This window comes from Mobula hypostoma, chromosome 6, assembly GCF_963921235.1.
Source record: "Mobula hypostoma chromosome 6, sMobHyp1.1, whole genome shotgun sequence".
NCBI classification, from domain to species: domain Eukaryota; kingdom Metazoa; phylum Chordata; class Chondrichthyes; order Myliobatiformes; family Myliobatidae; genus Mobula; species Mobula hypostoma.
Genome location: NC_086102.1, coordinates 119,148,878 through 119,166,894, shown reverse-complemented (window position 1 = coordinate 119,166,894; position 18,017 = coordinate 119,148,878). Strand labels below are relative to the sequence as shown.

Here is an 18,017-nt window from a genome sequence, read left to right as displayed (position 1 = left end):
CCCCAGGTGCTCTTGTTTAGAATGATATAGCCCTACAGAACAGAAATGGGCCATTCACCCCACCAGGAGGGACCCATCTGTAATTATTTCCCATCTCCCAGCACTTGGTCTATAGCCTTCGAGACCAAGGCAATTAGATAGAAACGCAGCATGAAACCAGGACCTCCCGTTCAACTCACCCATGCCGATGGTGCTGCCCACTGGTCAGAGTCAGAATCAGGTTTATTATCATTGTGGTACTGCCTGTCATGAAATTTGTTGCCTTGCAGCAGCAATACAGTACATTACATAAAATGTCATGACAAGTGACAGTAAGAAATGTATAGAAAATAAATAACTCGTGCAAAGAGAGAGCAAAGTAGTTAGGTAATGTTCATGGGTTCATGGACCATTCCGAAATCTGATGGCAGAGGGGAAGAAGCCGATCCTAAAATGCTGATTGCATTTCTTCAGGCTCCTGTACCTCATCCCTGATGGTTACAATAAGAAGAGGGCATGTCCTGGGTGGTGGGGGTCCCTAATCATGGATGCTGCCTTTTTGAGGCATCGCCTTTTGAAGATTTCCTCAATGGTAAGGAGGCTGGTGCTTATAATGGAGCTGGCTGAGTTTACAACGCTCTGCAGCATTTTCTGATCCTCTGCATTAGCACCTCCATACCAGATGGTGATGCAGCCAGTTAGAATGCTCTTCACGTTACATCTGTAGACATTTTCTAGTGACATGCCGAATCTCAGACTCCTAATGAAATATACCAACTGGTGCACCTTCTTCATAACTACATCAATTGTTGGGTCCAGGACAGATCTTCAGAGATGTTGACATCCAAGAACCTGAAACTGCTCACCCTTTCCACTACTGGGACTTCAACCAGGCTTGGTTGAAGAAAACTCTGTCCAATTACCATCAGCAGATAACCTGTAGCATTGGAACTCCCAACACACTGGACCACTGTTATACTAAGATAAATGACTACCGTTCCATGCCCAGACTGCATTTCTGTAAATCTGATCACCTGGCTGACCTTCTCCTATCTGCACACAGGTAGAGGCTAAAAAGCAAGACTCCAGAGATTAGGACAAAAAAGAGGTAGCGGGACTTGGATACTATCATTTCTTGCAAAGTTAAATCAAGAAATGTAAACAACAACAGTGCTTTGCTTCCAGATGAGCTCAACGCCTTCTATGCTCCCTTTGACCATCAGAACATGGAGGAATCATCAAAAACTCCCACAGCCCCGATGATCCTGTGATTTCCGTCTCTGAGGCCGATGTGAAAGCAGCCTTCAGGAGGGTGAACCCACAAAAAATATACGGTCCAGACGGGATATCTGGCCAAGTTCTAAAGACCTGTGCTGATCAACCGACTGGTGCGTTCACTAAGATCTTTAACCTCTTGCTTCGGAGTCTTCAGTTGCTTCGAGCAGGCTTCAATTATACCAGTGCCGAAGAACATGATAACCTGTCTCAATCACTATCGCCTAGTAGCACTTACATCCACAGAGGTGAAGTGTTTTGAAAGGTTGATTAAGAAACATATCAATTCCTGCTCGAGAAGTGACTTGGTCCGCTTTAATTTGACCACCAGAGCAACAGGACCACAACAGATGCCACCTCATTGACTCCTCACTCAACCTTGGAACAACTGGATAGCAAAGTTGCATACCTCAGGATTCTCTTTATTGACTACAGCTTGGCAGTCAAAACTATCATCTGCTCAAAACTAATCAATAGGCTTCAAAGACCTTGACCTCAATACTCCTTGTGCAACAGGATCCTCGACTGTCTCAATTGCATAGCCCAATCAGTTCTGATTGGGAACAGCATCTTCTCCATAATCTCCATCAGCACAGTTGCACCACAAGGCTGTGTGCTTAGCCCCTTTTCTCCTCACTGTACACCTGTGCCTGTGTGGCCAAGTACAGCTCCAATGCCATATTCAAGTTTGCCGGCAACAGCACTATTGTTGGCTAAATCAAAGGTGGTGACAAATCAGCATGTAGGAGGGAGATTGAAAATTTGGCTTAGTGGTGTTTTAACGACAACCTCTCACTCAGTGTTAGCAAGACCTATGAGCTGATTATTGACACCAGGAGGAGGAAACCAGGGATCCATGAGTCAGTCCTCATTGGACGATCAGAGGTGGAGAGGATAAGAAACTTTAAATTCCTTGGTGTTATTATTTTGGAGGACCTGTCCTGGGCCCAGCACATAAGTGCAATTACAAAGAGAGTATGACAGCTCCTCTAATTCTTTAGGAGTTTGCGTAGATTTGGCATGACTTCTAAAACTTTGACAAACTTCTGTAGATGTGTAGTGGAGAATACAGTATATTGACTGGCTGCATCATAGCCTGAAATGGAAACTCCAATGCCCTTGAATGGAAAATCCGACAAAAGTAATGGACATGGCCCAGTCCATCAGGTGTAAAGCCGTCCCCACCATTGAGCATATCTACACGAAGCGTTGTCGCAGGAAAGCAGCATCCATCATCAGGGACGACCACCACCCAGGACATGTGCTCTCCTCACTGCTGCCATCGGGAAGCTGGTACAGAAGCCTCAGAATTCACACTGCCAGGTTCAGCAACAGTTATTACCCCTCAATGATTAGGCTTCTGAACCAAAGGGGATAATTTTACTCAATTTTACTTGCCCCACCATTGAGTTGTTCCCACAAACCATGGACTCAATTTTAGGGACCTTCCCTCTCACGTTCTTGATATGTATTACTTATTTATTTATTATTATTATTTCTTTCTTTCTTTATTTGCACAGTCTGGTTTTTTTTGCACACTGGCTGAACACTGAAGTTGGTGCAGTCTTACAACGATTCTATTATGGTTATTATTCTAATATGGATTTATTGAGCATGCCCACGAGAAAATGAATCTCAGGGTTGTACATGATGATATATATGTACTTTGATGATACATTTACTTTGAACTTTGCTAACCCCTCAATGAGGACTGGTGTGTGTATTCCATCAACTTCCCCTTCCTGAAGTCCACAATCAATTCTCCTTGTTCTTAATGATATTGAATGAAAGGCTGTTGAAGCAACACCACTCAATTAGCCAATCTATCTTGCTCCTGTACACCTCCTCATCGCCATCTGACATTCTGCCAAGGTGAGCTCCATTTGCCACCTGTGGCCCCTATCCCTCGAAATTCCTCTGATACACGTAATTATCTAAATATCTTCTGAAATGTTTCTATTGTATTTCAGAATGTTGTTATTGTACAGTAGCTCTAGTTCAAGTGTTCACATGGACTCTCTTTAAATTCTGTCAGCAACTCTGCTTTCACCACTCTCTCAAGCAATGTATTCCAAGTACTCACCCCTCTTTGGATGAGATCCCACATCCCAAACAAGTGCATTTGACAAGTTAATTGGCCACTGTAAATTGCACCAAGTGTGTAGATGAATGGTAGAATCTTGAGGGAAGTTGATGGGAATGTGGGAGTACCAAGTACCTTTTACGTGTGGTTAATGTGGCCTCAACCATTTCCCCTGGCAGCTTATTCCAGACACTGATCACCAACTGGATGAAAATTTTGCCCCTCAGGTTCCTCTCCTCTCTCACTGTAAATCCATGCCCTCTAGTTCTTGATTCCTCAACCCTCCACTGAAAACCACTCCAACATGCTCAGCATCTCTCCATAATGAAGTCCCTCGAGTCCTGACAACACCCATGTCAATCTTTATCCAGCTGAATGGCACCTTTCTTATAGCAGCGCGACCAAAGCTGAGCACAGTAGTGGAACTGGTTTATTATTATCAGTTGTATCCAGATACAGTGGAAAGCTTGTCTGGTACACTGTTCATTCAGATCAGATCATTGGGATAGAATAAGCGAAACCAATAACAATGCAGAATAAGGTGTAACAGCTGGAGGGAAACGCAGTGCAGGTAAATAATAAAGTGCAAGATCATTATGAGGTTACGAGCCCATTTTATCATGCTGGGGACCACTTAATAGTTTTATAACAGCGGGGTAGAAACCTGGTTGTGCATACATTCAAGCCTTTGTATCTTCTTCCCAATGGAAGAGGGGAGAAGAGCGAGTTACCGATTGAGTTATATTGAGTTGCCAGTTCCTGCCTTCCTTTCAACCATAACTGGGTTTATTTACCTTGAATTGAAGGAGCCCAAGGGAAAACCAGTTAAGGTTTGCAAATTATAGGGGCAATGAACAGAGTAGATAGTCAGAAGCTTTTCACAGTAACAGAGGGCATAACTCTAAGTAAAGCGGACAGCGTGAAGAAGAATGTGAGAAAGGATTTTTTTCACCCAGAGGGACGTTTTCCTGAACACACTGTCTGAGTGGGCAATGGAGGCAGGTACTCACACAACATATAAGTATCTGAATGAGCACTTGAATTGTTAAAATGTAGTAGTATGTAGACCAACTGCTAATTAATGATGACTAGCATAGACCTGGAGAGTAGAAAGGCCGGTGTCTGTACTGTTTGATTCTAACAATGACTAATGTTGGTTTCTATTTATAAAAGCTAAGTCACATCTTCCAATGTTTTTCGGCTATAGTACCACTTCAGCTTCACAGAACGGTTATAAAATCCTTGAGATTGACTCTTGCAGATTACCTCAAATGAGATGGCGGCTTCTATACATTCCCTAGCATCCATTAGTCTTTAAAGCAAAGATCATATTTAAATTTACTGCCACTTCTGGAGAAAGTTTATGTGTTGAAGCATATGCAATATAGAGTGTAATTATGTGCCTGTGTGTGCATCAATCGCTTTCGGCGGAAAGATTAATCAGAACTTCTACGGCAGTTTCTTTGGTCATTCTCTCCAGATGTTCCAAAAGCTGCTTGGAGACGTGATTCTGAATGTACGGGAAAAGATAGTGCTGGTGCTTCTGTACCGTACTTGCAGCAGCTTTGTAATACCCTGCTCGACTGCTGAACAGGATATCACCTGTGTCACTGAAATCACTGCTGACAATGCCATTGTAACAGTCTGCCTTTTACCAACTTAATTTAATGAAGCTTGTGGGATTTTAGCAGATGTGGACTCCTGAGGTAGATCTAAAAATAACCTCAGGGGTGTTGAGAAAACCTCTTCATCGATGCATGAAAGGAAATTAAACAGAGCAATGAAAGAGACTGTGATGGAAGGGTAATATGTCGGGAGAGCTGAAAATAGGATAGGAAAGGTATAGTGCCTCTTCAGCTACACATACTGTAGTAGTTATAAACTCCTTAAGATTTACTCTTACAAATGAAATAGAGCAAACTATGCTAAAGAGGTAAACTCCAACATGGATCAGCTATACTGAACATCGTTACTACATCATATAGGTAACTTAAATGATCCAGCTGCTCACAATATGCCTTGCGCTCACATTTGTCCACGTGATCCATCCCTCCCCCTCCTGTCTTCTCCTATCATTTCGGATCTCCCCCTCCCCCTCCCACTTTCAAATCTCTTACTAGCTCTTCTTTCAGTTAGTCCTGACGAAGGGTCTCGGCCTGAAACATCCACTGTACCTCTTCCTAGAGATGCTGCCTGGCCTGCTGCGTTCACCGGCAATTTTTATGTGTGTTGATACATTAAGTCCTTGCTAGCCATAAGGGATAGGGGCATGGAATTCTCATGATAACAAAATTATCATGGACACCATTGAAGCTGCTGATAATGGCATTAAGGCTGCAGTGATATACAGATCCCCAGTCTAAGGATATTAAATTCAGGTTTATTGTTATATACACAAATCTTACATGTATGCACAGGTGCAGTGAAAAACTTACATCCAGCATCATTACAAGCTCATAGCATCAGATAAGCAATATTCACAAGAAAATCATAATTTGAACATAAATTGGACAACATTTTTACAAAAAAAACACAACTCAAAGCAAAAGTGTTAATTTTAGTGCAAAGAGTATAAGCAAAATAGGGCATACGCTACAAGTAGCCAGCATTCCTACACCAGCAGTCCCGATGAAGGGTCTCAACCTGAAATGTCGACTGTTTATTCCTTTCCATGGATGCTGTCTGACCTGCTGAGTTCCTCCAGCATTTTGTGTTTGTTACTCTGGATTTCCAGCAGCTGCAGAGTCCCTTGTGATTAATATATAGTGCAAAAACTATGAAAACTTGCTTGTAAGTCTCAGTCTCAGCTTGCGTGTATACCTATCCACGTTCCTGGCCCCCACCGCCCCACCCCTTTGCTCTCCCCATTGCTGAAGTGCAGATTGATGGTGGGAAGAATGAGACGGGAATTCATTCTATAAGAATCTGCAGCAAGAGGCTTGAATGTGAATATGCTCACAACGCAAAGAGGCTGAGACAAGGCATACAGGATCCCGGAATTTATCACAGGGGCTTTGAAGGTGAGAGAAAGGTAGCATAGGGATCAGGCAATGCTTTACAGTATCAGTGATCACTGATCAGTGTTCAATACCCACCACTGTCTCAAATGAGCTTGCATGTTCACCCTGTGACCATGTAGATTTCCTCTGTCATTCCAGAGATGTACGCTTAGGGCTAGTGAGTTCTGGGCATACACAAGGAATTCTGCAGATGCTGGAAATTCAAGCAACACACATCAAAGTTGCTGGTGAACGCAGCAGGCCAGGCAGCATCTCTAGGAAGAGGTACAGTCGATGTTTCGGGCCGAGACCCTTCGTCAGGACTAACTGAAAGAAGAGTTAGTAAGAGATTTGAAAGTTGGAGGGGGAGGGGGAGATCCAAAATGATAGGAGAAGACAGGAGGGGGAGGGATGGAGCCAAGAGCTGGACAGATGATTGGCATAGGGGATATGAGAGGATCATGGGACAGGAGGCCCAGGGAGAAAGAAAAGGGGGAGGGGGGGAAAACCCAGACGATGGGCAAGGGGTATAGTGAGAGGGACAGAGGGAGAAAAAGGAGAAAGAGAGAGAGAAAGAATGAATATATATATATAAAATAAATAACGTATGGGGTATGAGGGGGAGGTGGAGCATTAGTGGAAGTTTGAGAAGTCAATGTTCATGCCATCAGGTTGGAGGCTGCCCAGACAGAATATAAGGTGTTGTTCCTCCAAAATGAGTGTGGCTTCATCTTTACAGTAGAGGAGGCCGTGGGTAGACATATCAGAATGGGAATGGGATGTGGAATTAAAATGTGTGTCATGCTATGTTGATACTGGAAGAGTGTGACACTTGTGGGCTGCCCCCTGCACAAACCTCTGACTGTGTTGGTCTTTGATGCAAAGCAATGCATTTCACTGTGTTTCAATGTTTCAATGTCCACGTGACAAATAAAGCTAATCTTTCATCTTTCAAGAGAAAACTACTTTGGGTAAAATTAGAATATTTTTGGTTCTGGGCATTGCTCAGTGAGAGTGCAGGACAGTCCTGGAGATGGTCGCATTCAGTTATGTGGAAGAAGTTACAGAAAATGGGGTTGTTCTTCCTGAACAGAACTGGTTAAGAGGGGATATGAACTCAGGAGATACCACAGGTACTTGAAATATTGAGCAACACGTGCAAAATGCTGGAGGAACTACTGCAATTTTTTGAGGAAATTACAAGCAGGGTAGACAAAGGAGATACATTAGATGTGATGTACTCGGATTTTCAGAAGGCCTTTGACAAGGTGCCTCACATGAGGCTGCTTAGCAAGATAAGAGCCCATGGAATTACAGAGGAGATACTAGCATGGGTGGAGCATTGGCTGACCAGTAGAAGACAGAGAGTGGGAATAAAGGAATCTTATTCTGGCTGGCTGCCAGTTACCAGTGGAGTTCCACAGTGGGTGGTGTTGGGACCGCTGCTTTTTATGATGTATGTCAATGATTTGGACTACGGGATTAATGGATTTGTGGCTATATTTGCTGATGATACAAAGATAGGTGGAGGAGTGGATCTTGTTGAGGAAACAGAGAGCCTGCAGAGAGACTTAGATAGTTTTGGGGAATGGGCAAAGAAGTGGTAAATGAAATACAATGTTGGAAAGTGTATGGTCATGCACTTTGGTGGAAGAAATAAATGGGCAGACGATTATTTAGATGGGGAGAGAATTCAAAATGCAGAGGTGCAAAGGGACTTGGGAGTCCTTGTGCAGGATACCCTAAAGGTTAACCTCCAGGTTGAGTCGGTGGTGAAGAAGGTGAATGCAATGTTGGCATTCATTTCTAGAAGTGTAGAGTATAAGAACAGGGATGTGATGTTGAAGCACTATAAGGCACTCCTGAAATCACACCTGAAGTTTTGGGCTCCTTATTTTAGAAAGGATATACACTGGAGAGGGTTAAGAGAAGATTCATGAGAATAATTCCAGGAATTAAAGGGTTACCATATGAGGAACATCTGGCAGCTCCTGGGCTTTATTCCCTGGAGTTCAGGAGAATGGGGGTGGAGGGGGGTGAAATCTCATAGAAACATTTCAAATGTTAAAAGCCCTGAACAGATTAGATACGGCAAAGTTATTTCCCATGGTAGGGGAGTCTAGTACGAGCGGGCATGACTTCAGGATTGAAGGATGTCCATTTAGAACAGAGATGCGGAGATATTACTTTAGTCAGAGGGTGGTAAATCTGTGGAATTTGTTGCCAGGAGCGGCTGTGGAGGCCAAGTCATTGGGTGCATTTAAGGCAGAGATAGATAGGTTCTTGATTAGCCAGGGCATCAAAGGGTATGGGGAAAAGGCAGGGGAGTGGAGATGACTGGAAGAATTGGATCAGCCCATGATTGAATGGTGGAGCAGACTTGATGGGCTGAATGGCCTACTTCTGCTCCTAAATCTTATGGTCTTATTAACTCAGCAAGTTAGGCAGCATCTGTGGAAGTCAATGTTTTGGGGTGAGACTCTTCATCACGCCTGAGTTCCTCCAGCAAGAGGAGATTTGATTTGATTTCTTATTTCAGAACAACATTGAAGGAGGACATTTGGCCCCCCAGGTCTATGCCAGCCCTCCCAGCAATCCAATCAGTCCTGTTCTCCTCTTACTTCCCTGTCATTGACCCATTGATTGATCCATCCCCTGATTCTTCTGCCATTCTCCGACACGAGGGGTAATTTACAGTCGCAAATGGAACGCCCAGGGCAAACCCACATGGTCACAGGGAGAACTGACATCTTTGGCCTAGCTAAGGTCTGTCTTTCACCAAGTTGATGACCTTCCAACAGCAATTGCAGCAGCATCACAAGCATATAGGTAAAGACAACACAGAGCACATCAATTGTACAAGACAGCAAAGACTAAAAGATCACTCACAACATGTTGGAGGAACTCAGCAGGTCGGGCAGCATCCGTGGAAACGATCAATCGACGTTTCGGGCCGGAACCCTTCACAGTCCTGATGAAGGGTTCCGGCCCGAAACGTCGATTGATCGTTTCCACGGATGCTGCCCGACCTGCTGAATTCCTCCAGCGTGTTGTGAGTGTTGCTTTGACCCCAGCATCTGCAGATTATTTTGTGTTTAAAGACTAAAAGATTGTGCAAAACAAGTGTAAAAAGTGTAGATAAGTCCACAGTAGGACAGGAGATGGTCTATGTATCCTTGATGATAGATGCCACCTTCTTGAGGTAGCACCTCCTGTAGATGCTATCAATGGTGAGGAGGGCTGTGCTCATGTTATCCACTGCTCTCCACATTTCTGTGTGTTAGAATTGCCATTCCCAGCCATAATACAATCAATAATTTCAATGGGCACATCTTAGAAGTTTGTTAGAGTACATGGTGATACTGGCACAAGCACTGCTGGAATGGGTGAAGGAATCTGATTCACCCCAGGTTTTTCAATAAGCAAAAAGTTAGACAAATATCTGAGGAATGGGACTAATTGAATTACACTAATAAAAAGCCAGCATAGGCCTAATCAACTAATTGAGATGAAATATATAGGCATCCGTTAGTCTCGTGAGACCATGGATTTGCACCTTGGAAGGTTTCCAGGGCGCAAGTCTGGGCAAGGTTGTATGGAAGACTGGCAGTTGCCCATGCTGCCAGTCTCCCCTTTCCACGCCACCGATGTTGTCCAAGGGAAGGGCACAAGGGCTGATACAGCTTGGCACCGGTGTCATTGCAGAGCAATGTGTGGTTAAGTGCCTTGCTCAAGGACACAACACGCTGCATCAGCTGAGGCTCAAACTAGTGACCTTCAGATCACTAGACCAACGCCTTAACCACTTGGCCACACCTCATGAAGATCATATTGTTTGACCATGTGACAAACAGTTGTTTGGACAAATGTAACAGAAGGTAGCCCATGCTCAAGGGAAAAGAGAGATGAGAGTTCTGTAGATTGAGGTGGGTCAGACGTGCTCAGTTACAGCAATTGACAGTTGTTGGTCTGTTAATTAGCAGCACAGTGGCATAACAGTTGAGCGTAACACTATTACAGTGCCAGCAAACCTGGTTCAATTCCTCCGTTGTCTGTAAGGAGTTTGTACGTTTTCTCTGTGTCCATGGGGATTTTGTTCAGGTGCTCCAGTTTCCTCCCACATTCCCAGGACATAGACGCTAGTAGATTAATTGACCTCTTTGGTGTAACTGGGCAGTGCAGGCTCGTTGGGCCAGGAGAACCTGTTATTGTGCTATACCTCTAAATAAAAAAATAAATATTTATGCAACACACATCAAAGTTGCTGGTGAACGCAGCAGGCCAGGCAGCATCTCTAGGAAGAGGTATAGTCCACGTTTCAGGCCAAGACCCTTCGTCAGGACTAACTGAAGGAAGAGTTAGTAAGAGATTTGAAAGTGGGAGGGGGAGGGGGAGATCCAAAATGATAGGACAAGACAGGAGGGAGAGGGATGGAGCCAAGAGCTGGACAGGTGATTGGCAAAGGGGATATGAGAGGATCATGGGACAGGAGGTCCGGGGAGAAAGACTGGGGGGGGGAACCCAGAGGATGGGCAAGGAGTATAGTCAGAGGGACAGAGGGAGAAGAAGGAGAGTGAGAGAAAGAATGTGTGTATAAAAATAAATAACGGGTGGGGTATGAGGGGGAGGAGGGCATTAGCGGAAGTTAGAGAAGTCGATGTTCATAAATGTTTATAATCCTTACATGAGCATCCTGCTAAAACCTAATCCTTGTCCTTGCAGATGCCAATTAAGTGGATGGCTTTGGAATGTATTCACTACCGGAAGTTCACTCACCAAAGCGATGTGTGGAGCTATGGTATGTTTTACAACCCTGCTGAAGCAGGAATTAGCAAAAAAAAACTCTGCACATTTTTCACAAATGCCCTGATTTGCTCTGACTCCCCCGTAGATCTTTGGTAGCCCGGCTGTCAGGACAACTACTGATTGGCTTTCGTTCTTATTTACAACAGGCGTCACTATTTGGGAGTTGATGACTTTCGGTGGGAAGCCGTACGACGGGATCCCAGCCCGTGAAATACCAGACATCCTGGAGAAAGGAGAACGCCTTTCCCAGCCTCCAATCTGCACCATTGACGTCTACATGGTGATGGTGAAATGTAAGCATCCTCATTACTGCTGCCTGAACCAGTCTAGGCTTGACAAAGTCAAAGACAATGACTTTGAGCTGCAACATCTCCCAGAAACTGAAGAGTCCTTTGCTTTTATGAATGCGGTGGTGGGGTGACAGCTATAGTTTGAGTCCTCAATACTGATATCGTCACTCCTTAAATCCTGATTTAATTTGATCCTAGGACTGAGCACAGCATCATAAGAACAGCTTTCCTTCCCCCTCCCAACCCCCTTCACTAGCTTATCATCAGCAAACTCACCTTCACCTGTAGAGGTACTCAGATATCCCCAGCACATTCCAGTGAGTTTAGTTTATTGTGTTATTGCTCATTGCTTAAAAAGACTATGTTTTTTTCAGCATTCTTTTCCAATGCTCTCCATACCTTTCATCTTCTGAAGAAAATGGCATTTATTGCTTCCACAAAGCCCTTCTCTTATCTCGAACTATTGCTTCCCTACCCACATTTTATCTTCTTGGACGTCTGTTATGCTTGGTGAATAGATTGTACAGGCAAAAACATTGCTGCCTTCGGCCAGTTTTAATCAGACATTTTTTGGAGCCATGAAGAAAAGAAAATGTGGCTCAATTTCCATATATTGATCAATGCCAATACCAATTCTTCCCTACTATGGCCCTATACTCATCCTGCTTACCAGCACTTGATCCATAGGCATCGGTGCATTGGTGATTAAAGAGCTAGATGCTTTTTAAATGTCTTTGCCCTCACCTTTGATTCACGCAGTTCATTCCAGCCACTGGATGAAGAGATCCTCTCGCAATTCTCCTCTGAACATCTCACCCCTTATCCTCCTGTTCTTTCTCAAAATCACTGGAATTATTTCCCCTACAACAATATACTGGGTTCAGTGCCTTTTTGAAGACTACAATGAAAGCATTTACCAGAACTTCAGTGAGTACTTTTCAATGAGAATGGCTCTTGGACACATTACTCCAAAGGTTGACCATTCCACTGGACTTCTTTCCATGCTCCCTCCTACCATGAGACCATAAGCATAGCAGCAAAATAAAACTCTTTGGCCCACCGAGTCTGCTCTACCATTCAATTATGGCTGATTCATTTTACCTTTCTCAATCCAATTTTACCTCCTTCTCTCTGTAACCCTTAATGCTCTTACTGATGAAAAACTTATCAATCTATGACTTAAATACATCTAATGACTTGGCCTCCACAGTCCTCTGTGACAATGAATTCCACAGACCCATCACCCTCTGGCTAAAGAAATTCCTTTCCATCTCAGTTTTAATCAATAGTTGATTTCCAACTAATAGTTATATCCTCTCAATGCCTACTCTAGCCAGGCCTTCCAGTATCTGGTAGGTTTCAATGAGATCTCCCCTGCATCCTTCTGAACTCCATTGAGTACAGGCCCAGAGTGCCTCATACGTTAAGCATATCAGTCCTGGTATCATTCTGGTGAACTTCCTTTGAACCCTCTCCAGGACCATCTTCTGAAAGCCTGCAGCCGTCTAGTGCACTTAAACCAATGCCCTAACATGCACATCACTATTCACCATCACCCTTGCAACTGGATACCAACTGAATGATTTCAAAATCTCATCATTGTCTCCAAGCCACCCTGACAGGAATATTGAATCCAATTTTCACATTAGGACCCAGTAAGCACAGTACAAGGGTGTCCGACCAAACACACTAATAAGCAACAAGTTAACCAACATGGGTCAGATGAAGGAAACAAAATGGAGGATCCTAAAATCTTTCAATCTTGAATCAGTAAATCCATTATGGAACAATCTGAGTGTGGGGGCCACCGTGGAAACATTATTCTCAAGAGACCCTTGTCCTCATTCTGTGCAACTCTAATTTTATTGAAATTTATCATAGCTTTTGCCATTTCATTTTGCTACTTGGCCTTTACTTCGTGATATGAAGAATGCATTTTAATACTTTTCCTTCAGCGGGCTGTGCGTGCACACTTCATATTCATGTCAGCACTCCGCCAAAATATTATAATTTAAATTATCTCTTTTATAATTGAAAGCTCTATTCTGCCCTGAAGTCCCTGCAAAATTATTTATTTTCACGATCCAGTAAAGGAGCTGCCTACTTGACTAATGTCCTGCCTTTACTAAGCTGATCCCCAGATACTGCAAGTTCTTTTCAAAAAATGATGAATAAAAGATGCTACAGTCTGTAAAAATATTGGTGACTCACTGTACTCACACACGCTGATCACAATATGACATAATCATAGAACATTACAGCACAGTACAGGCCCTTCAGCCCACAATGTTATGCCGGCATTTTAACCTACACTAAGATCAACCTAACATTTCCTTCCTTTTTTTTTATCGTTCACGTGCCTAAGAGTTTCTTAGTTGCCCCTACTTAACTGCCTCTGTCATTCCTGTCGGGTCATTACACTCACTCTCCATGCTCTGCATAAAAAACATAGCTCTGGCATCCCCTATATTTTTCTCCGTTTACCTTAAAAGTATTCTCCTTTGTATTAGTTGTCTCCAGCTATCCACTCAATCTATGCCTCTCATCATTTTGTACACCTCTGTGATGTCACCTCTCATCCTCCTGATGCACCATCAATTACTCTAAAAGACTGGAAGTAGAGTAAATACTGAAAGGCTTTTATTAACAGTAAATAGACCAACGTCCATGCTGAGTATCTGTCCTGGACTGAGGGAGGTGCAGTGACACAATCGCCTTTATTCAGGGGTCTGAGGGAGGAGCCACAGGAGCAGTCAACAGAGGGGTGTGTCCAGGCATGTCCAGACAGGTATACATGGTTTACCACACCTCCTTCGCTCCAGAGAGAGAAAAGCCCTAGCTCACTCAAGCTTTTCCTCATAAGACATGCTCACTAATACAGGCAAAGCATCCTGATAAATCCCCTCTGCCCCTGTTGAAAGCTTCCACATCCACCCTACAATGCTGAGGCACCCACAGCACAATCTGTGCCAACACATTGACTGGAGTCTGTACTTACACATTGACCGCAGCCTGCGTTCGCACATTGACCTTCCCTGTTTTCTGAGCTCCTGTGCATTGGCCTGTGGGATTCTCTCTGTTTTCTGAGGTCCTGCTTTCCTTCCTCTTTATCTCCAGGCTGGATGATTGATGCCGACAGCAGGCCGAAGTTCAAAGAATTGGCTGCAGAATTTTCTAGAATGGCTCGAGATCCACAGAGGTACTTGGTAATTCAGGTCAGTCCAGTTTAATTTCATTTTCTGAATTGGAATGATCATGCCATGAACAACTAAGGGCAAAATTTCTTCAGTGCTTATTGTGTTTTGAGGCTCTTCAGTTCACAGAGCAAGCTCTCGGCAGCACTCCATCATCTCACACACTCATCAGGTTGGTAGTTTGGGGTAAATCTCTCGGATACAGGAAGAAGACAGTCCTCTCAGACTTGCTTTTCCAATGAAATGTCTCTGAAATATGCCCAAGCCATTCAGGCCCTCTGTTCCTCCCTGCCACTCGAACAATAGCTGCCATACACCCTAACTTATTTAGAAATAAGAACAGGAGTGGGACTTGCCTGCCCTGTATCCGAGACATCTGAAACTGGAGGGCAGGTTTAGGGTAAGAAGTAATATTAAATCATAAGGTTTCTGAATAAGCAATATTTTGTCAAGGATATAAGACCATAAGACATAAGAACAGAATTAGACCATTTGGCCCATTGAGTCTGCTCTGCCATTCAACCACGGTTGATCCTTTTTTCCCTTCCTCAGCCCCACTCCCTGGCCTTCTCCCCATAACCCTTGATGCCATGTCCAATCAAGAACCTATTAATTTCTGCCTTAAATGCACCCAGTGCCCTGGCCTCCACAGCAGCATGTGGTAACAAATTCCACAAATTCACCACCCTCTGGCTAAAAAAAATTTCTCTGCATCTCCCCCCCCCCATCCTGATGCTGTGCCCTCTTTTCCTAGACTACCCCACCATGGAAAACATCCTTTCCACATCTACCCAGGCCATGGAAAACATCCTTTCCACATTCTACCCAGGCCATTCAACATTCGAAACGTTTCAACGGGATTCCCCCTTATCCTTCTAAAGTCCAGTGAGTACAGATCTAAACTCCTCAAACGTTCCTCATATGATATCCCTTTCATTCCTGGAATCATCCTTGTCAACTGCTTCTGAACCCTCTCCAATGCCAGCACAGCTTTTCTTAGATGAGAAGCCCAAAACTGTTCACAAAAAAAATATTGAGATCTGGGGCTCAATGCCTGACTGGGTTGTGGAAACAGAGACTCCTGTAACAGTCAAGAATTATTCAGATGAGCAGTTGAATTGCCAAGGTTCAGAAGCATAGATGGGTGCTTGATGGTCAGCATAGACAAGGTGGGCTGAAGGACCTATTTCTGTACTTCAGGTCTCTACTATCTTGTGCATTTGGATCACAGCAAATCTTCCACCTTGACACCATTTTCCAGTGTTATTTTCCATACCCTCCAGAAATCTATCAATCTCTATTTTTAATGAGGCACAAGAGACCACAGATGCTGGAACCTGGAGCAATAAATAAAAATCTGGAGGAACTCGATGGGTCAGGCGGTATCTGTGAGGCAAAAGTTTTAGGTGGAGATCCTTTATAGAAGACCCAAAATGCTTCCTGTGTTGCAAGGAACGGGCCGAACCCAAGCGCAGGACACTGGCACGGAGATTGAGTTAGGATGCAGACGAGGGTTTGAGAGTGGCTGGAGCTGAACGGCAAACGGGAGGGTGAACAGGAAAGCAGGAGGCAGGCAGAACTTATCTTGACACGAAGCGTAGAAAGGCAAGCGGCAGGGACACAGAGAGACAGAGTTACTCAGGTAAATCTTGGTACTGAAGTAAAACACAATTCTAAGCAGCCGGGAACATTAATTACCACACTGGCTAAACAACGATCTCGCCCCGAGTGGATGCAAAGCCAGGGTTTTTATGCTGTAGGTCTTGATAAGAACCAGGTGCATCGCCATCAAAGAGAATTAGGAGAAAATGGGGAATTAACGTCTGGACTGTGACATCCTGTCCATTTCCTTCCATAGATGCAGCCTGACCCACTGGGTTCCTCCAGTTTTCTTGTGTGTTGTTCCATTCTGAGAGAACTCAGCAACTGAACTACCATACCCCTCCAGGATAGAGAATCTCAAATATTCATCATTACTCAAATGAATATTTGTTTTTCCTCATTTCAGTTCTAAATAGCAAACCTTTTACTTTGAGACCACGACTCATGGGTGCGGATTCTCCTGCCTAGATGTTGCCTGGCAAGCCCTTTAAGAACTCTCTGTGCCTCACCTCTTATCTTTCACCTTCCCTGGTTCCATAACCCAAATACAACAATGAGAGGAAAGGTTTCTTTCTCCCTGCAACTTTAAACTGCCCCACCCCTTTCCCAAACCTGGAAATGAAATGAGCTATTTTCACCAGTTTTGTCAGTTAGAACATGACTCAAGTGTATTTTAACCCATTTCTGCATCTACTGACTGCCCCTCTGCCCAAACCAGTTTCCTCTCAGTGGAAGTATATCTCCAGGGACCACCACGAAGTTTTAAATACACCATTTAGTTCTAATTTTGCTTTAAACATATTGATAAATTGTATAAAATGTTGGTGAGGCCTGATTTGGAGTATTGTGTGCAGTTTTCTTCACCTACCTACAGGAAAGATATAAGTAAGGTTGAAAGAGTACAGAGAACATTCACAAGGATTTTACCAGGTCTGGAGGACGTAGGTTATAAGGAAAGGTTGATTAAGTTAGGACTGTATTCTTTGGACATAGAAGATTGAGAAGAGATTTACAGAGTTAAGAGAATTATAGATAGGGTAAATGCAAGCAGGCTTTTTCTGCTGAGGTTGGGTGGGACTACAACAGGAGGTTATGGGATAAGGGTGAAAAGTGAGAAGTTTAAGGGGAACATAAGGTTCATGAGTGTGTGGAATGAGCTGCCAGCACAACTTGTGCATGCGAGCTCAATTTCAACATTTAAGAGAAGTTTGGATAGGTACATGGATGGTAGGGATATGGAGGGCTATGGTCCTGGTGCAGGCCGATGGTAGTAGGCTATTTAAATGGTTTATTACAAAAAGTAATCAGCATTTTCAATTGCAGTGACAATCCTAACCTGGCTTTAATTTGAAGCCGGCTTTTAAAAGATATACAGAGTTGTTTTGTGGTTTACAAGGCAGTAGGTTTCTGTGATGAATTCAGGAAAGTGGTATTCAGAAGGTTTTTGAAGCCTCTTGAGTGCAATTAACAGAAATCTTGTTCATGTTTTCTCATTTTGGTAACTGGCCAGTGCTGTGTGCATTGGATGAAGCAGTAAGTCGGGGTGTGTGCAAGTTGTTGCTGGGGTTGGTGGTGCGTGCACAGAGTAACAATCACAGAAGAACTACTGTTCTTGTATTTAAAGCTCTGCTGTTGTTTGTTGAGTTGAACTAACTCAAATGAACTGATGTGAACTGACATGATGAATAAACTCTGGCAGAAGTTATCAAATACTCGCTGCCCCAGGTCCAAAAGGGGCTTTGAAAGATGCAACAAGCAACCTCCTTTTGTTTCCTTTTCCAAAGGAAAT

At 43.7% G+C, this 18,017-nt stretch overlaps 1 protein-coding gene across 6 annotated transcripts in view; it reads left to right on the top strand.

Annotated features, from left to right (window-relative positions):
- The window catches only part of LOC134348348 (receptor tyrosine-protein kinase erbB-4-like), a 1,006,440-nt gene that overhangs the window by 891,161 nt on the left and 97,262 nt on the right, over positions 1-18,017 (top strand). For all 6 annotated transcript variants that reach the window (XM_063051562.1, XM_063051560.1, XM_063051559.1 and 3 more), the window contains 3 exons: positions 11,059-11,134; positions 11,289-11,435; positions 14,550-14,647. In XM_063051562.1, the coding sequence (XP_062907632.1) occupies positions 11,059-11,134; positions 11,289-11,435; positions 14,550-14,647 (321 nt within the window). The remainder of the gene's footprint in view (positions 1-11,058; positions 11,135-11,288; positions 11,436-14,549; positions 14,648-18,017) is intronic.